The sequence below is a fragment of the Malus sylvestris genome, chromosome 10 (genome assembly GCF_916048215.2).
Source record: "Malus sylvestris chromosome 10, drMalSylv7.2, whole genome shotgun sequence".
In the NCBI taxonomy this organism is placed as follows: Eukaryota; Viridiplantae; Streptophyta; class Magnoliopsida; order Rosales; family Rosaceae; genus Malus; species Malus sylvestris.
In genome coordinates, this window is record NC_062269.1 from 19,971,656 (window position 1) to 19,996,415 (window position 24,760).

At 40.4% G+C, this 24,760-nt stretch overlaps 1 protein-coding gene and 1 long non-coding RNA gene across 2 annotated transcripts in view; both read right to left on the bottom strand.

Annotated features, from left to right (window-relative positions):
* LOC126587848 (magnesium transporter MRS2-3-like) overlaps positions 1-9,103 on the bottom strand; it is a 29,476-nt gene extending 20,373 nt beyond the window's left edge. The window contains exon 1 of the mRNA XM_050252934.1: positions 8,425-9,103. Within this exon, the coding sequence (XP_050108891.1) occupies positions 8,425-8,877 (453 nt within the window). The 5' untranslated portion in view covers positions 8,878-9,103. The remainder of the gene's footprint in view (positions 1-8,424) is intronic.
* A 13,033-nt stretch (positions 9,104-22,136) lies between these two features.
* On the bottom strand, positions 22,137-22,732 carry LOC126587853 (uncharacterized). Its single transcript, XR_007611237.1, has 2 exons — positions 22,605-22,732; positions 22,137-22,296 (listed from the first exon to the last, which is right to left on the bottom strand). It is a non-coding gene; the product is annotated as an uncharacterized LOC126587853 (long non-coding RNA).
* Between the last annotated feature and the right edge of the window lie 2,028 nt (positions 22,733-24,760).

Sequence of the window (24,760 nt, forward strand, 5' to 3'; positions counted from 1 at the left end):
ATGAGATCTTTATGCAAGCTTATGGTAGAAATTTCACATTTGATTCTTTGAGCAAAACACATTAAAACTAAACACATGTGTGATTCAGTGCATATCCCGTGAGAAGGTCGCTAGTTTGCATATGATGATTTTAAAAATAAAAACTTGAAATTGCATTAGCATGGCTATCTCACACACTACACTTCAAGGATGATTTAAAGATTACTGCTAATATTTGAATAAGGAAGATGAACTTGGATTAGTTCCTTGATGCTAGCTATGGTTCTTGATGATTTGTTTTCTTGAATGAAATTCTATGAGGGTCACATAGAGGGAAGCTAATGTTTTTCTTGTTACTTCTTGTTCTTATTTTCTTTGTTTTGCTCGAGGACTAGCAAAAGTTAAGTGTGGGGGTATTTGATCGGATCATATTTATATATATTTTTACTTCGAATTCACTCGTCTTTTCTTAGTTAGTTTCTTTTATTTTTGAGCTATTTACGTTATTTTTGTGTTTATAGGATTTGTTATGCAAAGAAAATAAAAATAGAACAAGTGAAATTTTATGTAATAAATTCGTCAAACTGTCTGTGTAGATCAGCTTTTAAATAAAATTAATTAAAAAAATAATAATAATGATAAATCATGATGATGTTTGAAACATCATCATGATTCATGTTTTGTGGCAGGAAGAAAGGCATAACAATGGAATAAAAATAGGAGGAAAGTGAGAGACTCACGGGGTTGAAAGGCAGAAAAGAAAGAAAACAGAAATAAATAGTGGGAGACAGCTACGGATCCAAGGGAAAAAGGCAGCAAGGCTGCCAGAAAGAAAAGAATAAAAGAAAGCTGCCTTGCAGCACACCAAGGAGAGAAGAAAAAAGGGGGAGCTGCCTTTGGGCAGCTCGCAGAGACGCAAGGGACAGGGTGAGCACAGGGAGCTGCCCTTTTGGGCAGCGTGAGAGTTTTGAGAACCAGCGTGGGAAAGGACAGCAGGCACGGGATTGGAAGGCAGGGCAGAGGAATATATACGGGACAGCCAAGAGAGGGTCAGAGAAGAAAAAGCTGCCCTTGCAGCCTTGAAAAACAGAAAGCTTGCGCGGACGGGAGGAGAGAGTAGCGCGGATGGGAGGAGGACAGAGACAACGTCAGGTGGACAGAAGCTGCAAGCCTTCTCTCTCTCGGTTAAATCTTTCCAACTTATGTTTTACTTTCGGTTTAATTTTTCCAAACTTCTCTTTTATTTCTGTTTTTAATAATGTGTAATTAAATTTATGTTGGTTAGAGGTTAATTCGAAACCATGATTATATTTGTAATATGAATTGATTACCTTCAGTTGTGATTTATAAGTTGTGAATTCAATTTACTTATCCGTTCGTATAAAAACTGATTTGTGTATGTTGGTTGAGAGTGCACGCTTAATTTACATGCATGAATTTGATGCTAGAATATAAGTGAATTTCACCTAATCGTTATGAACTTATTTTCACAAGTAGTAAAGGTTGCTAGTCACAATCACGTTAAGTAAATTCTTGGCAAGAGTATCATGCTTTTCATAGTTACGAATGCCTCGTCAATGCTTATAGTTTTCACAAAGTTTAATGATCTTTGATTGTATCTCTATTGTGCTTTTCACGTAGGGGACTTTTGAAGAATGTTTTGAATTGTTGTATGCGTTTTCCCGTCCAATTCAATAACTTAAGGAAAACTTGAAGATTAAAAAAGTGCTGTTCACGGTTAATCTGGAGTATTGAAATTTACAATTTATTAAAAGAACAACTGGAAATCATTTTGTATGCAAGTATAACATGTGTGGAGAAGAACCCTCTAGCTAGTCCGTCATTTATCATTTCACCTTAATTTCATGTTTTTGTCAATTCTGTAATTTAATTAAGTTTAATTTATTTTTCATCAAAACCAAACACCCATCCATTATTAAATTATATTATTTATTTAGTTTTCTTTATTGTTAGTCTTTTAATTTAATTTCCGTCCATTTCAGTTCCTAGTGTTTAATTTAATTGTTTTCATTATTTTGAGTCATTTTAAGTGTGTTTCGAGTTATTAGAGTTTTTAGCCTAGTTTTGTGTCCTTGAGTCTTGTTTAATATTTTTAAATTAATTTAGAATAGATTAGCAATCCCTCCTAATCCCCGGCCTAGAACGATACCCTACTTACATCTATACTACAATTGTCAACAAGAGGGTTTAATTTGTGTGTTAAGTAATTCACGCATCAGCCCGCCTAGCTGTCTAAGCGTTAGGCCCTTGCCTACCGCTCGACTAACGCCTAGCGTTTTTTAGAACCTTGATTAAACAACACCACAATCAGCAACACAACTTTTTTTTTTAACAAAAAAATATTATTTGTACTAAGAGGGAAATGGTGTGTTTAGCCTCATAATGAGTTAGCAATAATGTGCAAGGTTCTAAAAAACGTTAGGCGCTAGTCGGGTGGTGGGCTAGCGCCTAGTGCCTAGGCGGCTAGGCGGAGTCTAGGCGGGCGCCTAAGCGGCCTAGGTGGATTTAGGTAAATTTCTGATATATTATATAAATTAATTAAATTTACTATATAAAATGTAAATAATTATTGACTAATATGCTATTTCTTATAGAAGAACATTCATATATGAATGTTTTATGTACATATATGAAATGCTTGCCTAGGAAAAAAAAACAAAATATTATCTAAATAATTTATAATTTATATAAGATATATATACACACATAATATATATCCCAAACTTTTAAAAATATAAAAAACCCACATAGTGGGTGGTTTTCATTGTTAAACCATCAAATTGTCCATTACCCATCCACCCAAGGTGGTTTTCGCATCACCCGTCCACAAAACCATCAAAGTCCATGGTTTTCAATTTTAAAATCACAAACCGTCCATGCTCTTTCACATCACCCAAGCTTTTAGTCCTCAACTTGCACCACCAACACATATTGAAATGTTAGTCTCTCTCTCTCTCTTTTCACACTTTCTCTTCGCACTCTCTTCTCTGCTCTCATCTTCACAGATGAGCTACAGAAATTATGAAATTATGAAATTATCTTCACCGGCAGTCTCTCTCTCTCTCTCTCTCTCCACAGAGACGAGCTACATAAAATTCTCCGGGTCTCTGCTGCTACGTACGAGATTGGAAGTTGTAGATCCTTTGCGAAAATTGCAGCAAGTTTGGAATTTGCAGCTAGATTCAAACCACCTAAACTACCGCCTAGCCCGCCTCAGGCGCCTAGCAAGCGCATAGGCAGCCACCTATATCCTCTCCGCCTAACTGAACGTTTTGGTCTAAATCGGGTCGGAGCTCCGCCGCCCAGTGCCTAGGCCGATTTTTAGAACACTGATAATGTGGTTCAAATTAGCCTTTGGCGAGAATTGAACCTAAGACCTCTCACATAATGAATACCACTAGACTGTAGTACTAAGTGGCCACAATAATCACAATTAACAATGTTAGAATTCCCTCCTCATGAAATTAAATGCCTATCTTTAATGCGCAGCTGTCTAAGAAGAAAAATCCTTGGACAAAGAAAGGTTTTTCCAGTTTCAAGAACTGTGTAAATGTAAAGCAGCCCAATATTGATTGCTTTGTCTATGCTCTTCCATAGTTTTCTAGAAGGCCGTTGATTACGAATATATATATGTTTTTAGCCTGAAGCTCTTCTGCAGAGTGTGAGTGTAACAGAAAAATAGTGAGTTCATCCAAAAGTGTGTGCGTGCTCTTGAGTTAGTCAGCCTCTAAAGTTTAGAGAGATTAGTGTTTGTAATCCCATTCAAATAATGGACGTATTTTGGACTTTGTCCTGTGGTTTTTCCCTTCACATCGGAGGGTATTTTCCACAAAATTCTAGTGTCTTTTTGTTCACTTATAATTTCTGTTTACATGTGTTTTATTTCGTGTGATTTACACCAGCAGCAAGCTGCTGTTTTCGCTGCAGCAAACTCAACAATTGGTATCAGAGCCGGGTTGCTTTGTAGATCATGGATGTCAACACAAGTCGAATGGTGAGCCTAAATGGAAGAAACTACATTATTAGGAAGTAAAAAAATGGAGGACTTGCTGTATTGCAAGGATATGTTCGATCCAATTGAAGGTGACAAGCCGGAAAAAATGTCTGATGAGGAATGGAAGAAACAAAACCGAAGAACCATTGAAGTTATCAGGCAATGGCTTGATGATAGTGTGTATTATCACGTTTCGATGGAGACTAACGCACTTCCGTTGTGGAAGAAGCTTGAAAGCTTATACGGAAGAAAGACAGAGGGCAACAAAGTTTTGTTGACGAAAAAACTTGTCAATTTAAAGTTCAAAGATGGCACCTCCGTCAATGAACACTTGAACGAGATGCCAAACATTGTCAATCAGCTCTCTTCAATGAATATGGTGTTGGATGACGAACTACAAGCTCTCCTGCTTCTCAGTTCTCTTCCAGACAGTTGGGAAACCTTGGCCATTTCTGTGATCAACTCTGCTCCAGATGGAGTCCTGTACATGAATCAAGTCATTGCTAGTTTGCTGAACGAAGAAACGAGAAGAAAATCCACGAATTCTTCCTACTTAGAAGCTTTGGTTGTAGAAAAGAGGGGAGGAATAAAAATAGAAGTGATTATCCTCAGTTTGATGGGAGTTCAAGAAAGGACGTCGTATGTCATTATTGTGGTCTAAAAGGTCACTATAGAAGAGAATGCAGAAAACTCAAGAATGAGAAGAAAAATGAAGAAAAATGAAGAAAAACAAGAAGAGAAAGATAATGCTGCTATATCCTTAGATGGTGATATTATTATTCTCTCGGAGTGTGAAAAATCATGCTTGAATGTCTTATGAAGATACCACTTAGACAGTAGACTCCGGAGCCTCATTCATGCTGCTTCGAACAAGGCATTTTTTTCATCATATAAGGCTGACGAAGTGATTGGTGAAGTGATTCTAGAAACTGATCGTGGCAGCAAACTCATGCTCAATGAGGTTAGACATGTGCGAAACCTACGCCTAAATTTAATTTTTGTTGGAAAGTTGGATGATGCCGGATACAAGAATAAGTTTTCAAATGGGAGATGGAAGCTCAAAAAGGGATCCCTCGTAATTGCAAGAAGAAGAAAATGTTACACTATATACAAAACCCATGCTCAACTATGGAAGGGGGAGCTGGATGCAATGGAAAAGGATGCTTCGATCAATCTATGGCATAAGCAGCTGGGTCATATGAGTGAGAAGGGTTTGCAGATTCTTGCAAAGAAAATAAATCCTCCCTGAAATTAAAGGTATGCACATAAACAGCTGCATTCATTGTTTAATAGCCAAGTAGCATAGAGTTTCTTTTCAAAGAAATCATGAAAGAAAATCAAATATTTTAGACATGGTTTATTCAGATGTGTGTGGGCCATTGAAAGTTAAATCCTTCGGTGGTGCTTCTTATTTTGTCACTTTCATAGATGATCATTCAAGAAAAGTTTAGGCATATGCTTTAAAAACAAAAGACCAGGTGCTATCAACATCTAAAAGCTTTCATGCTATGGTGGAAAGAGAGACAGGAGTGAAACTAAAATGCATTCGCACCGACAATGGCGGTGAGTACTTGGGGCCATTTGATGAGTATTGTAAAATGCATGGCATTAGACATGAGAAATCTGTTCCAAGAACTCCACATCACAATGGTGTTGCGGAAATGATGAATCGCACCATTGTGGAAAAAATAAGATGGTTGTTGTCTCATGTGAAATTGCCCAAAACGTTTTGGGCAAAGGCGATGAGAACATCATGTTATTTGATTAATTTGTCTCCTTCATCACATTTAAATGGAGATGTTCCAGAGAAGGTATGGAGTAAGAAAGGTGTCTCATATGGACACTTGAAGACATTCGGTTGCAGAGCATCTATGCATATACCCAAGGAGGAGAGATCAAAGCTTGAAGACAAGGCCAAGCAATGTGTATTCTTGGGATTTGGAGATGAAAAATTTGGCTACAGATTGTGGGATCCTGTAAGCAAGAAAGTGGTTCAAAGTCGAGATGTGGTTTTCTTTGAAGACCAAACAATTGAAGATTTTGAGAAGAATGTAAAATGTGATCAGCCTTATTTTGATAGTCTAATTGATTTCAATCCAATTTCTCCTGTTGTAGCTCACGATGTTGAAAGGGGAGCTGAACTGAAATTACAGATGATAATCATGATGGCCAAGAAAATGCACCAGTAGATTATAATACCGAAGAGAGTCAAGAAGAACAACCCACGTGTGAACAAGATATGGAGTTAAGAAGGTCCAACAGACAATGTGTACCATCCGTGAAATATTCGCCCCACGAATATGTCCTACTTACAGATGGTAGCGGACCTGAATGCTTCCAAGAAGTGCAATCTGATGTTCACAACGAAGAATGGTTGAAAGCTATGCAAGAGGAGATGAATTCCTTGCATAAGAATCATCCGTATGATTTGGTGGAAGAACCAAAGGGAAAGAAAGTTCTTCCAAACAAATGGGTTTTCAAACTAAAGTACAATGCGAGATTGGTTGTGAAGGGGTATGCACAGAAGAAAGGCATTGATTTTGAGGAGATATTCTAGCCGGTTGTGAAAGTGACTCTCATTCATGTTGTTCTGGGATTGGCAGCAAGCATGAATCTGGAGATTGAGCAATTAGATGTCAAAACAGCATTTCTACATGGTGATTTGCATGAAGATATTTATATGGAGCAGCAGGAAAGTTTTACAATCAAGGGGAAGGAGCATATGGTCTGCAAGCTGAAAAAGAGTCTATATGGACTTAAACAAACTCCGAGACAATGGTACAAGAAATTTGAGTCCTTTATGGTTGATAATGGGTTCAAGAAGACAACTTCTGATCATTGTGTGTTCATTCAAAAATCTTCCGGTAAGGATTTCATTATATTGCTTCTATATGTGGACGATATGTTAATTGTTGGTCTGGATGCTGATAAGATTGACAAGTTGAAGAAGTTAAGCAAATCCTTTGATATGAAGGATTTGGGACCTGCGAAACAAATTCTTGGCATGCAAATGGTTATCTCAAGAAAGATATATTGAGAAAGTACTTGAAAGGTTCAACATGGACAAAGCCAAGTCTGTAAGCTGTCCATTTGCTGCTCACTTCAAGCTAAGCAACAACCAATGCCCTTCAACAAAGGAAGAAATGGAAGAAATGAAGAAAATTCCCTATGCTTCAGCCATAAGAAGTTTAATGTACGAAATGGTTTGCACTAGGCCAGACCTTGCCTATGCGGTAGGAGTGGTGAGCAGGTTTCTTGCAAATCCTGGGAAGGAGCATTGGGCAGCAGTTAAATGGATTCTAAGGTACCTTAGAGGTACTTCAAAGTTATGTTTGTGTTTTGGAAATAATAAGCCTGTTCTTGAAGGCTTCATGGATGCAGATTTGGCGGGAGACAGAGACACGAAAAGATCAACCTCAGGCTATTTATTTACTTTTGGAAGGGGAGCAGTGTCTTGGCAATCTAAATTGCAAAAATGTGTGGCCTTGTCTACTACAGAGGCAGAGTACAGTGCCATTACAGAATGTTGCAAGGAGATGTTGTGGTTGAAGAGATATTTCAAAGAACTTAGTCTTCACCAGAAAAAGTTTGTCATCTACTGCGACAATCAAAGTGCCATCCATCTCAGTAAGAATCCAAGCTTTCACTATAAGTCTAAACACATTGATATCAAGTATCATTGGATTCGAGATGTGCTTGAGAAAAAATTGTTGCAGCTGGGCAAAGTTCATACCAACAACAACAAGTCTGATATGTTGATGAAGGCTCTTCCTAAAGGAAAACATGAGCAGTGCACAACATCAGGAGGTCTGCGTTTCTTCGACATGAGTCGGGAAGGGGGAGATTGTTAGAATTCCCTCCTTATGAAATTAAATACCCATCTTTAATGCGTCTAAGAAGCAAAATCCTTGGACAAAGAAAGGTTTTTCCAGTTTCAAGAACTGAAATGTAAAGCAGCCCAATATTGATTGTTTTGTCTATCCCCTTCCATAGTGAGTTGATTACGAATATATATATATATATATATATATATATATATATATGTTTTTAGCCTGTAGCTCTTCTATAGAGTGTGAGTGTAACAGAAAAATAGTGAGTTCATCCAAAAGTGTGTGCGTGCTTTTGAGTTAGACAGCCTCTAAAGTTTATAGAGATTAGTGTTTGTAATCCCATTCAAATAGTGGACATATTTTGGACTTTGTCTTGTGGTTTTTCCCTTCACATTGGAGGGTTTTTTCCACAAAATTCTGATGTCTTTTTGTTCACTTTTAATTTCTGTTTACTTGTGTTTTATTTCCTGTGATTTACACCAGCAGCAAGCTGCTGTTTTCGCTGCAGCAAACTCAACAAACAACACAGCTCAATACTAGAAATCACAATTGCAATCATAAACAATGGCCATTAGACGAAATATTTAAACTTCTTGGAACCTGGATTTTCGCGGGTTTGGTGGTGGCTTGGTGGTGGCGCAAAAGCCGCCGCTGAAGCTCCTCAATAAATGGAGTGACAAACGGGTCTTGGGAATTGAGCAGCAGGACCTCATGGGCGGTGATGATGGCCTTGATGTGCTCCAAGTTGATCACGATAGCTCGCTCTCGACCCAACACCGTAGACGGGTACGAAAGAAGCGGATCCAGGATCCGAAGGTTCCTAGCGGGTAGACCGGTCCGCCGCATGATGGCGTGCTTGCCAGCCTCGACAACCTGCGCTTGCCCGCTGGAGTCCAAAAGCAGCCATGGCCTCACGCCAAAACCCTTCTTCCGCAGCCCGCCGGCCACCGACATGCCGAGGCCGGGCATTGTGGGTCGGGTCGGGTCAGAGTCGTCCTCCGTTGGGGCTGTGGCCGACTTGGATGGGTGGTGGGTGGGATGAGGGATTCTCATCGCGGCGGTTGGGAATTGGAATTTGCAGGTCAACCTTTCCTGAATCCCTCTCTGCTTTGTTAGAGCTGGGATGAGTTGCTGTGTTCCAAGTTTTGCTATAAAGAATTAAAGATGAGATCAGAGATGGTAGACAAGATTAATATCCCAGACTCAACTGGGGGAAACATTTTGCAGTAAGCCCAAAATACGGGGAGGTATTATTAGAGTCATGCTCCTTCTCATTTTGAGAAAGACCAGATTAGTCATATGATTAAAGAAACAGTTAATTTCCAATGATCAAACTGCACATGATAGTAAAAAAACCAAATCTTTTTTCCTAGGGATCCTAAAGATCCCGTGATCGTGATCGTTCATTGTACATCGTGCGGTCAGTTTTCGTTAGGTACTATTTATATTTAATTTTAAATTTTAAAATAATTTCTGACCACACAATTTATGATGAACGGTCACGATCACGGGATCATTAGAATCCCCAAGAAAAACATCTAGCGAGGATCCTTTTCTGTAAAAAAGAGTCACATAATAGGGTCTACGAGTCATCATCAGAAAAATTTGGCTAATAATAAATGGGAAATCATGCCAAGTCCTTCAAATCGACGATACAAATAAAGTTACATCGTGTTCAGATGAGAAAGTTTAAGATTGAGAAATTTTAAAATGACGGAAATTGGAATGATATAATTATATTTTCTAAAATTTATGAATTTTCTTATTTGGAAGCAGCCTCTTCATAAATGGAGGTAAAGCTAGCCGACATTCACATCTCCCAAATCTTGCGTAAAGCAAGAGCCTTGTGTGCTGGGTACCACTTTTTTTTTTTGTGAATTTTCTTATTTAGTTAACCTAAAAAAATAATGAAAGTTGAAACATAATTTGTTATTTTTAAACTCTCACTCATGAAAATTTAGAAATGACACTTATTTACATAGAATTTAAACTTGAGAATTGAAGGTCCCAAATTCCAAATTTTTTTCTCACGCGAAAATTCTAAATTTTCTATGTTTATAAATTCAAACAAAGAAATTAATGTAAGTCAAAACCCGGTACTGAAAACTAAGCATAGCTCAGACTATGTCCCTACATATTAATGTCGCTATTGAGATCATCTAACATGTTGATGTGGCTATTGCGATCATGCGAACCACGACAATGCACAACTGATGAACAAATCTCTACCAAACTTGCTTGATGTATGGTAATCTTAATTTTAGGGCAAAATAGGTCCAATGAAAGCTTCCAAAAATGCTTAAAATGGTTCGTCGGTGTTTAGATTATTTTTAATTTGAAGTCGTTTCTGTTTGTATTCTTTCTTCTTGTTTTGTCAAACATAGAATTCACTAGCAGGAATGCCCGCGCTTTGCTGCGGGTTTTCAAACTATAACCAACAACATACATGAAAATATCCACAGAAAAATTAAATGAAAATCTTGCAGCAATACAATCGCATTCTTAAATGCAACAATTTAGACAACCCACGTTTTACCTAAGCAACACTCACAAAACCACAAACAATCCCAGAAAAGTTACTGACTTTAGAATTAATTCAAGTATATTAGGAGCACGTTTGCACTCAATACAGAAAACCAGTCGAAAGCAAATCCATAGCTCTTCTAACTTTTCTATTTGAAATTTGTGGGCAATAAAAACTGTCGACAAAATAAAACAAAATTTTCACAAATTATCAAAATAAAATTCAGCAACAAATTGCCAATGAAAAGCACACAATTCATAAACAATCAAAATTAAAAGCATGAAAGAGTGAGAGTAGTGTATTAGGCCGATATCCGACTCGTCATGGAGAGCTTCAGTCACTGATCCTGGCAACTCGGCTAAAAGAGCTTTGAGAGAAAAATAGGCATTATTGCAACTATCTTGAGAAGTGAATTTCACATCCACAACTGAAATTTCAAAACCCACCACTGAAGCACCATATGGAAACAACAAAGAAGAAATTTAGTCAACTTTTCCATGAAAATCCACCTGTAGACTATTTGTGCATTCCTTAAACAAAGTTATTTTCTGATCATTAGTATCCTAACCAAAGCTATTTCCAACTTCAACATTCAAAACAAAAACATACAGAGTTTATATTAATCACTAAAAGTGATGTTTATATTTTGTACCACTACTGATTAACCTTAATACATACATTTCGAGGTCCTCACTAACACTTGAAACCTCTTGGACACTGTGAACACGAACTTTTCCTGAAACGAAAGAGACAAGAACAACGTGCATAAACAAATATTTGTATTTGATGATTTTGGGTTACAATCTCTCTCTATTTTGATCTTCTGATTCGATCTCCGTAAGGTATTGATTTGTGGATGTTTCATTGATCCAAGGGCCATCGAGGCTTGACCTTGGATGAACTGTTGGAAGTTTCTTCAAGGGGCCGTGGGCTTAATCTTGAATAATGGTGATGAACGGATCTTCAAGGGTTTTTGGGCTTGATCTTGAAGAACAGTGATGAACGGATCTTCAAGGGTTTTTGGGCTTGATCTTGAAGAACAGTGGTTTATTGATCCAAGGGCCGTCGGGGTTTGATCTTGGAAGAACGATGGACGAAGAACGAAGAACACTTTCTTCAAGGGCCGTCGGGGCTTGATCTTGAATTGGTGGATGATTGTTGATCCAAAGGGCCGTTGGGGCTTGATCTTGGATGAATGATGAACGAAGAACGAAGAAGGCTTTCTTCAAGGGCCGTCGGGGCTTGATCTTAAAGGTGGATGATTGTTGATCCAAGGGCCGTCGGAGCTTGATCTTGGAAGAACGATGAACGAAGAACGAAGAAGGCTTTCTTGATTCTTCGGGAACCTGGATGCTTGAGAGCTTCGGAATTTCAGAGCTTCAGAGCTTCAGAATTTTGCCTAATGATTTTGGTTCCCCCTAAATGAATGAATTAGCCTTCTATTTATAGAAATTTCCAAGGCCTAATTTTGAATATAATATTCCAGATGAAATAAGTCATTTCTGCCAGGTGTTGACACGTGTCCTGTTTGATGACTTTTCCAACTCATTTCAATTTTTCGTCGAGTCACACGCTATGTGTAAAATTTATGTAATACATGAGCGTTGAAACTTTGATTTATCGATCAATATTTATTTACCGAAATTTCGATGTCTACAAATGCCCCCACTTCAAGGCGCGTCGTATACATGTGCTTGTCGCGTGTAGGAGATGGGTTTTGAAGTCCCTTAATGTAAATGTCGATCCAAGGGCCATCGAGGCTTGATTTTGAATTGGGCTGGAGATTTCTTCAAGAGCCGTTGAGGCTTGTTCTTGAACTTTTGTTTGAAATTTCTTCAAGGACAGTCGAGGCTTGATCTTTAAAAGTTGAAATTGGACCACAAGAAGCTTCATGTGGTAGATGATCTTTAGCTTTGGTAGTGGATGAATCGGCACGTATTTTGTTGCACTTGTTGACTTTCCACAGCTTTGATCTTGAACTGGGTTGGAGGATTTTCTGGTTTCCTCCAATTGTTGACTTTCCACAGCTTATTCTTGAACTGGTTTTGATTTAAGGGTGGTAGACACTTGATCTTGAATCGGACTTGTGATTTCCTCAAGGGTCGTCGAGGCTTGATCTTGAATTTGGTTAGAAGCTTCTTCAAGGGCCGTTAAGGCTTGATTCTTGAAGGTTGACTCGAACACATGGCAAGCAGGCACGAGGTGAAGATGACGACTTGTTGCTTTGTTCAATCTTTCTAATTCACATCTGAGCAGTTTGGTCAACGGTATAATCTTCAAGATTGATGGGCTCTTCTTCCAGTTGGTGACTTGATCTTTAAAGATTTGATTCAAGGGTGGTGAATCGGCACGTACAGCCCACAACGCCTAGTAAGCCGACCCAAGAATTTGAGGGTCAAAACGAACTCACCATCCAGAGTGATTGCAGCCCTGATGATATGAGATACTTTTGATTTTGAAGAAGTAGCGGATGAATCAGCACGTGCTTGGTTGCACTTGTCTCCACATGCTTCAAGGTATCATTTTCATTTCCTTTATCTGTTCCTCAAGCAGATGTGGCATCTTCTCGAGTTCCTCATCTCAGACTCCTTCTGCTGAGTTGACTGTGCAGGCTGCATTCTTCTCTGCTTGTTTCTTCTGCACGTTGTCTCCACGTGCTGCAAGGTATCATTTTCACTTGCCTTATCTGTTCTTCAGGCAGATGTGGCAGCTTCTTTGGAAGTACAGCAGCAGTGGGAGACGAGTACTCGAGAGCAGTGCTAGGTAGGTAATCAGGGAAGGGTTCCAAGCAGTCGGTTCCTTACCCGAGTTTGAATGGAGGTTCCGGCATATTGTTTTCTTTATCCTTGTCTTTGTAGGTAAGAACAAGGACAAAGGAAAGGACAGGGAGAACGCATGATATGAGATACTCTTGCTTTCTACCCTGGTGATATGAGACACTTTTGCTTTGGAGTCATTGGCTTGCAGAGGTACCCCAAGGAATAAGGAACACTGAGTGACTCAAGAGGCTTCTTTGGGAAGGCATTCTCGGAGATGAAGAAAGGTTCTGTATGTCTGCCTTGCTATGGAGGGTGAAGGTGGACAGTTATAGGAAGTTTTTTTTTTTTTTTTTTAATACCTGTAGAGGTACTATTCTTTCACTCGTGTCGGCAACCATTGAGTGATTGATCAGTATGGCTTCACGTGTTTTATTCTTCAACAGAAATCTTCGACAAATTGCCCGTGATTTCCGCAAAGCTGAGTTTGCACGTGACGGGTGCTAACGCGTTTGGAAAAGCAAGATGCTTCTCCGATTTCTGAGCTCGCCTCCTCGATTTTTGAATTGGCCTCTTCGAATTCTGAGCTCACTTATTCAATCTCTGAAATCCCGTCGAGTGTTGATTTTTATAGAGGCACGCAATTCGTTTCAAAGCACACTTGAATTTTTGCTTGTAGAAACTCCCTTCTTGCACTTCTAAGATCTTGATTTGTCCGGTCTCTTCTTTCTTTCAACACTTTTGAAAAAAATGTCTGGCCCCTCCGACCGTCGTCTTGACTTAAACCTTGATGAAGAGGCAGTCCCGCCTTCTCCAGACAACATATGGCGCCCATCCTTCATATCCCCTACTGGTCCTCTTACCGTTGGGGATTCGGTGATGAAGAATGATATGACCGCTGCAGTGGTGGCCAGGAACCTTGTTACTCCCAAAGATAACAGACTACTTTCCAAACGGTCTGATGAGTTCGCTGTTAAGGATTCTTTGGCTCTCAGTGTGCCGTGTGTAAGTTTTGTGTCTAATATGGCCCAACGCCTATTTGCTCGAACCCGTCAAGTTGAATCATTAGCGGCTGAAGTGATGAGTCTTAAACAGGAGATTAGAGGGCTCAAGCATGAGAATAAACAGTTGCACAGGCTTGCACATAACTATGCCACAAACATGAAGAGGAAGATTGACCAGATGCAGGAATCTGATGGTCAGATTTTACTTGATTATCAGAGGTTTGTAGGTTTGTTCCAACAGCATTTGCCTTCGTCTTCTGGGGCTGTACCGCGTAATGAAGCTCCAAATGATCAACCTTCGGTGCCTCCTCCTCCTGGGGTTCTGCCTAGTACTGAGGCTCTGAATAATCACTCTCTGGTGCCTCTCCAATCTGGGGCTCCGCCGAGTACTGAGGCGCCACCTGATCAATGAAGGCCTTTTTTTTTTTTTTTTGGCATGTAAATGGTCCCTCTGTAATTTTTCAGAGAAATCAATGAAATGGACTTTATTTCTCTCAATGCATTTGTTTTCTTTTATATATATATATATATATATGTGGTGCAATCCGCACCATAGGACTAATTAATTTTTTTTTCTTTTTTTCACATGCTGTCGTCCACCATCATTCTTTTTTCTTTTTTTTTATTTATTATTATTATTATTTTTTCTTTCCTTTGCTTTCCACACGACACTGTCATTTAAAGTAATGATGCCCTCTTTTTTTTTTATTATTATTATTATTTTGTCCTTATGGTGCATGAACCACTTTACTCCACCATCCCCTTTTTTTATTTTTATATTTTGGCCTTTGGTAGTGCTCAAACACACTGCATCATGACCCTATTGAATTTTTGCTATTATTATTTTTTCTTTGCTTTCGGTGGTACCACCACTCATGCCGCACCAATGTTTTATTTATTATTATTTCTTTCTATATATCACTACAACTTTGATAGCTTCCTGCACCTCTCAGTTTTCTGCTTGACGGAGAAGATGATTGTTCTGAGGCAGTGGATGAAGCAGCTGTATTGATGGTGCTGTGTTTGTTGCAGAGGAGCTTGGTCCATTCCAACAGCAAAGAGGAGATGCGGGAAATGTCCGACGAGTCCTCGGGGTCTTGTCAATAGAGTTGTTGTGAGGATAATGCCAGCAATGGGGACCACCAATGACGGTCCTAACCAACGCTGTCCCCAAAGACGCCGACGACCGCCCCAGCACCGAAGCTGAGTTGAACGAGGGCGCAATGCCCAGCGGAAAGTGAGGGGACCGTGGTCGCCCGAGGAGGATGCAGTGCTAAGCTGAAGTAGCAGACTCCAAAACAAGCTTTACCGAATCAATCCACTCCCTATGATTATGTCTGAACTCATGCCTTTGAAAAAACTACACAACATTGGCAAGCAATTTGAGGGATGAAGCTTCTTCTGGCTGTGAAATCTTTTTCAAGCTTGGAACTTTTGAATTGCAGTATTCCCCAATATTTTCATGTTTCAAAACTTGTTTTTTCCAAAAAGCTTCTCAGTGGATTTGATCGCCACTTGAACAATCCTATTAACGGGAATCTTTACTTCTTGAAAGCAATCATCAGCTATTACAATTTTGTCTTGGACTGCGTGAAACTGTATAAGGAAGTTGCAGCAGCACGTGTCCAACACGACGCAGGACATTAGGATCCCTAGCAAGCCATCCAACAATATCCAGATCTTGTGCATCTGCAGGTCTTCTTTTTGTTTATGGGTGACTCTGCCACTTTCATGAGAGGAAGAAGACGTGGCGGATGACGGAGACATGAGATTTTGCAGGAGGAGGCCCTCGTGAACACCAGCACCGCCAGCGACCCTTGGAATCGCTGTCAGCGCCTTTAGCACCATGTGCGCTCCATACTACTTGGAGCTCGGCTTGCTCCCCACCGCCGCGCATCCAGATGTATCCCCGTCAATTGTCAGTACGTGGAGCTGGATCAAGAGGAAGCTGCACACCGACGGCAGCAAACGCAGATACAGCGTCAGGAAGATGCAGCTAGAGGTAAGGGATGACTCATTATCTTCTCTTCTACTGCAGCATCTGCCTGTCTTGTATCTGTTGCTATGTTCATATTCTCTGCCACTGTTGTAAGCACCGCGACAATCGAACAATGCCGTAGCTTGTTGCGTTCATGCACATGCCTTGGCCGAGCCATAGTTGTCGTTACAAAGCTTCAGCCAGCATTACAAACACAAATCTCAGCGTCGTCCATATTGGATCGTTAACGTCGGGAGCTAGAGCACCGAGAAAGACTGCGTTCGCCGGTGAAATATGTTCGGGTTCTGATTACTTTTTGGCCATCGTGCGGCGGTTTGGATTTGTGATTGGCGAGCGGAGAAGAGCAGTTTGGAGTCGCAGGGAGAGATCAGGGCCGGGGGTTGAGCTTTCTGCTGCTGGGCCGAGACACAAGTGAGGATGGGCTTGCTACCTTGTGAAATGTAGAGGAGAATTGAAGGTGGGTTACAGGGCCTGGGCTGGTGCCCTTTGTTGCTGTTGGGCCTAGGCATATATATATATTTCCCTTTTTTCTTTTTTCTTTTTGAAGAAATTGTATCTCTTTTTTTTTTCTTTTTTTTTTCTAAATACATAATAACATATGTATTCATTTTTTTTTGAAAAAACTGTAATTTAATTTTGTACAAAGAAAATTGCAAATTTTCTTAACAAAATAAATTTGTAATAAAATTGACCTTCTTTAATAAAACATTTATTCTTTTTATTTTGATGTGACTGAACTCGAAAAATTGAACATTCGAGCTGCCTACGTACCCCTCCAAATAAGAGATCAAGTCGTAACGTAGTTCAAATACATACATATTTTTTGGTATTTTCTTTTTGTGCCGTTTGCAGTTTTAACTCATGCAGGCAAGGAGTGTTGGCTTCGTTTGCAGTTTCAACTCGTGCAGACAATGAGCATTTGGTGCCGTGTTACAGTTTCAGCTCGCGCAGGCAATGAGCGTTTAGTGTTGCCTTTTATGCTCGTGCAGACCAGGAGCGTTGGTGTCGCCTTTTATACTCGTGCGGATCAGGAGCGTTGTGCCATGTAGTTTAGGCTCGTGCAGCTGAGGAGCCTCGTGTCCTACAGTTTAGGCTCGTGCGGACAAGGAGCTTTGGTTCGTGCAGTTTAGGCTCGTGCGAACAAGGAGCATTGGTTCGTGCAGTTTAGGCTCGTGCGAACAAGGAGTATTTGGTGCCGTGTTGCAGTTTCAGCTCGTGCAGGCAATGAGCGTTTGGTGTTGCCTTTTATGCTCGTGCAGACCAGGAGCGTTGGTGTCGCCTTTTATGCTCGTGCGGATCAGGAGCGTTGTGCCACGCAGTTTAGGCTCGTGCAGGCGAGGAGCCTCGTGTCCTACAGTTTAGGCTCGTGCGGACAAGGAGCTTTGGTTCGTGCAGTTTAGGCTCGTGCGAACAAGGAGCATTAGTTCGTGCAGTTTAGGCTCGTACGAACAAGGAGCATTGGTGAATTTGTCAAGCAATTTTGGAGAGGCGTTCCTCACAATCTTCATAACAATGAGCCTTGACCGAGTGATTGAAGAAGTCTTCGGGCAAGAAATCGCACATTGTGATGGGGATGGACGATCTTCGTGTCGAAGTTTCATCATCTTCAACACGTTCACGTTGCTTTGAAGGTTGACAAGAGCTGCTTTGCCCCTTTTTCGATTGGCGGACTTGTGGAGGAGACGTATGCTTCTTGTGCAATTTCTTAGGAGTGACTTGAGTCCATTTTTCAACTATGCTCGTCTTAGAGGATGCCCCCGGAGGTTGAGGTAAAAACTTTGAGTAGGAATAGCCAGAAGTGATGGTGGTATAGTTTGACTTCACCACATCGTCAAGATCTAGCTCGATGATTCCTTTCTGAGCCAGCTTCATGATGAGATCTTTCAGCACGAAGCACTTTTCTGTCGGATGACTAATGAAGCGGTGGAATTTACAGTATCTTGGACTGTCGGTGCGTTTCATCTTTTATGGTCGTCTGCACTCAGGCAAGCCGATCACCTTCTTTTCCAGCAAGTCTTCTAACATGGCAACCACATCAGAGTCGGGGAATGGATAAGTCTTCTCTTCAAGCTCTTTCAAAGTGCGTCTACGCATCTCTTGATCACAAAAACCTTCGGTTTGAATCACCTTGCCTCGTGTAGGGATTTTGACGGGAGTAATGTTGACCGTTATTGCTTCCTTGGTGGATTTCCACGCAGCCTTCTCCATCTTTGTCTCAAGAACTTTGTCAATCTTGTAGTCAGAGATCGGTTCTTTCTTCCCATGATGGGCGATGCTTAACTCCATGTCATGGGCGCGAGTGGCCAATTCCTCGAAGGTCCATGGTTTAATGCCTTGAATGATGTATTGCAAACCCCATTGCATGCCTTGGATGCACATCTTAATTGAAGAGGTTTCCGAGAGCCTATCTTTACAGTCGAGGCTTAGAGTGCGCCATCTGTTGATGTAGTCAATGACTGGCTCGTCCTTCCACTGCTTTGTGCTTGTTAGCTCTAGCATGCTCACAGTGCGGCGGGTGCTATAGAAGCGGTTGAGGAATTCCTACTCTAATTGCTCCCAGTTGTTGATGGACTCAGGCTCTAGGTCCGTGTACCACTCAAAGGCGTTTCCTTTCAGCGAGCGCACAAACTGCTTGGCAAGGTAGTCCCCTTCGGTTCCTGCGTTGTTGCAAGTTTCAACAAAGTGGGCAACGTGCTGTTTCGGGTTTCCTTTTCCATCAAATTGCATGAACTTTGGTGGTTGATAACCCCTTGGCATCTTCAAGGCATCAATCTTCTTGGAGTAGGGCTTCAAGTAGAACAAGGAGGTATGTGAGCTTCCTTCGTACTGTGCCTTGATGGTGTTGGTGATCATCTCCTGCAGCTGCTGGATAGAAAGAGATCCCATGAGTGCCGCTGCTTGGTCTGGCTCTGGCTTCACATCGTTTTTCTCCACCTGAGGCTCCTCTTCTTCGTCATCTCTTCTCTTTAGTGGATCATTCTCTGGGTCAGGGTTCTCGTCGTCCTGTGGCTCCAATCGGCTGACGAGTGCAGCGATTTGCAAGTCTTTTTCTTCAACAATCCGTGTTAGCCTTGCGATTGCTTCATTCATTTGAGCCAGTTGTTCTTCGATGGAGGTAACGCCGATGGTCATGACTTGTGCAACCAATAGACGTGACTTTCCTTTAGACATCCAAGATGCTGACGAAGAATGTCGTTGGCTGTTTTGGGATGTCATCTTGTGTGCCTTAGCAGCATGCTTCGGTGCCCCCAGCGAGGTCAGGTTGATGACAGACTCACACCTTTGATGCTCCCTTTGCTCTTTTAGCGGCACCAACTTTAAAGTGGCATGTTGAGGAGCGGTTGTGGCTCCAATGGATTGTCCCTTTTGCGGCAGAAGTGCTTAGGATCCTTCCCTCAGTGGCTGCGAGAACGGCTTGTCCCTTGCTTGATGCCATTGACTTTGAGGTGTGTTTGGATTCCTTGAACGGAGAAAAAGATGAGAGGTAGAGATGGTCCCACTAGGCGTGCCAAATTGTCAACACGAAAAATTCCTGAAACGAAAGAGACAAGAACAACGTGCACAAACAAATATTTGTATTTTGAAAATTTTGGGTTACAATCTCTCTTTATTTTGATCCTCTGATTCGATCTCCGTAAGGTATTGATTTGTGGATGTTTCGTTGATCCAAGGGCCGTCGAGGCTTGATCTTGGATGAACTGTTGGAAGTTTCTTCAAGGGGCCGTGGGCTTGATCTTTGAAGGTGGATTTGAGCGGATCTTCAAAGAGCCGTTGGGGCTTGATCTTGAGGATGAGTGTTTCTTCAAGGGCCGTTGAGGCTTGATCTTGAATAATGGTGATGAACGGATCTTCAAGGGCTTTTGGGCTTGATCTTAAAGAACAGTGATGAACGGATCTTCAAGGGTTTTTGGGCTTGATCTTGAAGAACAGTGGCTTGTTGATCCAAGGGCCGTCGGGGCTTGATCTTGGAAGAACGATAGACGAAGAACGAAGAACACTTTCTTCAAGGGCCTTCGGGGCTTAATCTTGAATTGGTGGATGATTATTGATCCAAATGGTCGTTGGGGCTTGATCTTAGATGAATGATGAACGAAGAACGAAGAACGAAGAAGGCTTTCTTCAAGGGCCGTCGGGGCTTAATCTTGAAGGTGGATGATTGTTGATCCAAGGGCCGTCGGGGCTTGATCTTGAAAGAACGATGAACGAATAACGAAGAAGGCTTTCTTGATTCTTCGGGAACCTGGATGCTTGAGAGCTTCGGAGTTTCAGAGCTTCAGAGCTTCATAATTTTGCCTAATGATTTTGGTTCCCCCTAAATGAATGAATTAGCCTTCTATTTATAGAAATTTCAAAGGCCTAATTTTGAATATAATATTTCAGATGAAATAAGTCGTTTCTGCCAGGTGTTGACACGTGTCCTGTTTGATGACTTTTCCAACTCATTTCAATTTTTCGTCGAGTCACATGCTACGTGTAAAATTTATGTAATAGATGAGCGTTGAAACTTTGATTTATCGATCAACATTTATTTACCGAAATTTCGATGTCTACAGACACATAAAGCTGAAAAATGCAAATAAGTAAATTACTTTGAAAAATATATTAGGATGATATTACCTTCCCAATCACAGCTCATTTGCATCTTGCCAAAATTGTCGGACTCGGATTTAAAAAATTTCGACATTGTATTGCTAGGACCACCCAATTGGGTTGATTAAAAAGCATTCCTTTCCCAAAACCTTTGAACTGTTCAGAGTCCAAATTCCAGAAAACAAATGCTAATCAATAACAATTAATGCTGGGTAATCACTGAAATTAAAGTCCATAATTTACTAATGTCAAACATACAGCCAAAGGAGCAATCAATTTACTGAACTCCAAAGAAAAATCTTCACAGAAAGTATCTAATTTCCAAAAGCTTTTTCATTCATAATTTGAAATAATTCAAAATTGCAAGCAAGAAAACGCTCCAATTCGAAAAAGCTCTGCAAGGTCATGAAATTGCCCATGAATATTGCCACAAATTGTCACTGGCCTTTTCACATGCATGCAAATAAATAATAATAAGTGTCTACCCATATGGTTTAAAAGATCCACACCAGTGTTACCAGTTCAAAATGAAGGACAATAATAACGCTTTTTTCCCATACAAAATGAAATAACAGTGAAATATGTAATGTAATACAAATATAATAAGAGACTAAAGAGACCAAAATTTACACATGAACATTGCTTTCTCCCATTAGAATTTCCTTGGCTTTCTCGCAGAACATTCTCACCTACAGTGAAGCAATGAAGGAATGATCATGTATTAGATGATTCTCATACCAAAAGACAGGAGATAACTTCTTCTTTCTTTTTTTTAAATAGAAAACATAATATAACTTAAAAGCTGCTTAAACAAACAATTCTGGCATATAGCCAAGTTCTATATTGAGGTAAAAGTCCCAGATTATACTTTAGTCCATTTCACATAGTTTTGTATGAGACAATTCACTTTGAAAAATACAACTGTCTTATCTTAAAGTGGCAATGCAACTGCCTTATCTATAGTCAATCGCTAAAATATTTATAGGAATCCAATCCATTTTTTAAATAAATGAGAAGCATGCTATAAGACAATTTGGTTCTTCACCTAATCAGCTCAAAGTTCCCTCGCCAAAATGCATTCTTCAACTGAAATAGATTTATGAGACTATAAGTATCACCTCTTTTTATGCCATATCCAACTAATTTCATGTCATTCCGAAAATGGCCTATTTACCATTTCCCGCAAGATACAGATTATAGATCTTGTAGTAAATTTAGACAAAGTAAGGCATTTGATTTAAAATCACAATAAACAGAACCAGCATTACATCACTACAAACACAAATAAAAGCAACTTGCTTGTAGTCAATTAGGCTATATGATCTTTGCTTGCGGCATCTCTAACTATTCGGTGAACGTCTTTCACTTAATGAATCATGCGTTTTTCAAAGCATTACTAATATACAATTGAAAATCATAGAAAGAACGAAAAATGAACATTTCACAACGAAGAACTAATTTCTAATTATTTAAAAATTAGTCATCAAATTTCATAAATAAATAAACCCAAAAGAATGCAAAAAATTGGAACCTTTGGGTGAGCAAGTAATGTCTCGTATCAAAATCCTTTCTCCCTTCGGCGAAAGCTCTGTGCCGCCGCTGCACCCAAACATGAATCAGAGAAGAAGCAGAGGATTGAGCATGGAGTGGAGAGAGTTCCACTGCGAGAGAGAAAGAACAGAGTGTGTGTATTTAACAATTTAAGCATGATCTGATGGATTTTTAAGAATGAAATTTCATATCATAACCAACTTATCTTAACAAATTTGTAATCTTTTCCTATCAGCCAAACACAAAATTCGAAGATCCTTCATATCTTCCTTTCTTTTTGTTTCGGGTTTTGACCTAAAACCCTAATTTGAACCAAAATGTATAGAACGAAGAAGAACATTAGATCTACTACTAACCTTTGTTCTAATCATTCTCTTTGAACTCGTTCTCCAAAGCTTTATCGATCATGTCGACGAAGCTGCCTTCTATGGGCTTGGAGAGCGAGACACTGGACTCGGTGGGCATTGGCGTTAAGGAGGAGATCTGAGTTAGTGACCGAGTCATCAGCAACAACATTCCCTACTCCTCACCCTCCCTCCCTCTCTCTATGTCGCTCTGTCTCTTCACCCTCTCTCCCTCACCTTTTCTCCCTTTATCCTATCTCTATCTCTATCTGAGAGGCATGGCCTCCCATCCCCGAAACGTCACCGAATGACAACACCTTCTCCCTCCATCTCCCTCTCTTCTCTCCCTTTGTTTGCGCTAAGCCATCCAATCCGTCCAAAACCATACGGACAAAATTACCCTCCTAACTTTTGATAATTACCTTCCAACCCAGCCAGAGATATGATGGTAGTGATGTAAATAAAGCAAAATCAAGGGCCAATCATTTGACTGTAGCTAAGCTACAGTCAATTCATTCCTCAATTTTAGAATAGATAATTAGAAGAAAATATTTTTTTTAAGGCTAAATGATAGCTTTATTGACAAAGTTAAACAGTACAAGAAGTTACTCGAACCAAAATTATAATCAAAATACAAAGCCAACTTCGGCTAGTCAATGAGCTGTGCCGCACTGCCGCTAGCTGAAGGACTTAATTTTTTGCTGAAAGGTTACTTTATTACCAATACAACATAATTACATAAGAAGAAGCCTAACTGCAACGAACGCACAAACAAAAAAATAGACCTCTGTGTGCTTTCTCTCCTCCGTGAGAGTGATTCTCTCCTCTGTGAGAGTTTTTCTCAGTGATCCTACTGATCTCGTTCCCTTGCTTTTATTCTCTGTCGGTCTGGGGTTTTAGATCTATTTGCTTTTCGTTCTTAGTTTAGGGATTTGGTTGATGTTAACCCTGGCTCCATGGGCTTGTAAACTTGGATCTGGGTATTAATGATTTTCTATGCGGTTGGTGGGTTTTACAGTTAATTCGAGTTTTCTCTCACTCGAGCTGTCTCTATCCCAAGCGACATCGCGGATTGTGCAAGGATGTAGTCAGAGCGAGGCGATCTTCCAATAAGGGGCAACAGTTGGTTGTTACTGGGGTCTGGATCTCAAGTTGGTTTTAATACTTGGAGACAGATTAGTAGCAGGCTTTAGGGTGGCGATATGGATGGGACTTCCATCTTTGTGGTCTTGGGGGTTATTTATGGATCTTTAATAAGGAAATTAATGGAACCCAAGACACGTCTGGATCTATTAATGGAGTCTCAACTGCCAAAAATTGATCAGGGGGTAGATGCTTGGTTTAAAGCTGTATGGTGGAGACTAACGAAAATAGTACATAATCGCGGGGGGGGGGGGGTGGATCTGCAGTAAACATCAGAAAGAACATTCACTTTGTTCCTACCAGTCTGAACGTCACTGGGTGTTTTTTCTCTGCTTTATACAGTCGGAAAAAAGATTATTGCTCTTTCAATTGAGGAGGCAGACAGAGAAATAATAGAGAGGAGAGAAACAGAAGAACGGTTAAGAAGTTCAAAGAGAAAATGGCGAATGCTGTGGAGGAATTGGTTGTGCAACTAGAAAGTGGAATGGAGCTCTCGAACATGGAATTTGGAGTGAAACTCATAGCAAAGGTTCTGGTGGATCAACAGTTTAACAAATGGGGTGTGAGAAACATTTTGAAGAGTGCGTAGAAAGAGTTTGGGGAGATTTAAATTAACTGGGTGCAAGACAACCTGTATGTGATCCTGGTTCGAGACGAGAATATTGCAACACGTTTACTGGAATAGGTGCCTTGGGAGGTGATGAAACAAAACCTCTCTGTGAAAAGGTGGACGGAAGATCTTGCAATGGAAGAAATCCCGATGCACATGGTGCCCTTCTGGGTGCAGATGAAAGGTATCCCTCCGTGTTTGTGCTCTGAGGGTAATTTAAACCACCTGGCAAATAAATGTGGGGATTTACTGGAGGTTGAGGATATCACCAAAGCTAGGGCTTTCCTTTGAATCCGAATTATGGTGGATACCACGAAACCTCTAGTAACGGGGTGCTGGGTTACCAGGGCAGGAAACAAGGAATCCTAGGTTGAATTTCAGTACGAGCGGTTGCAGGATTTCTGCTATAATTGTG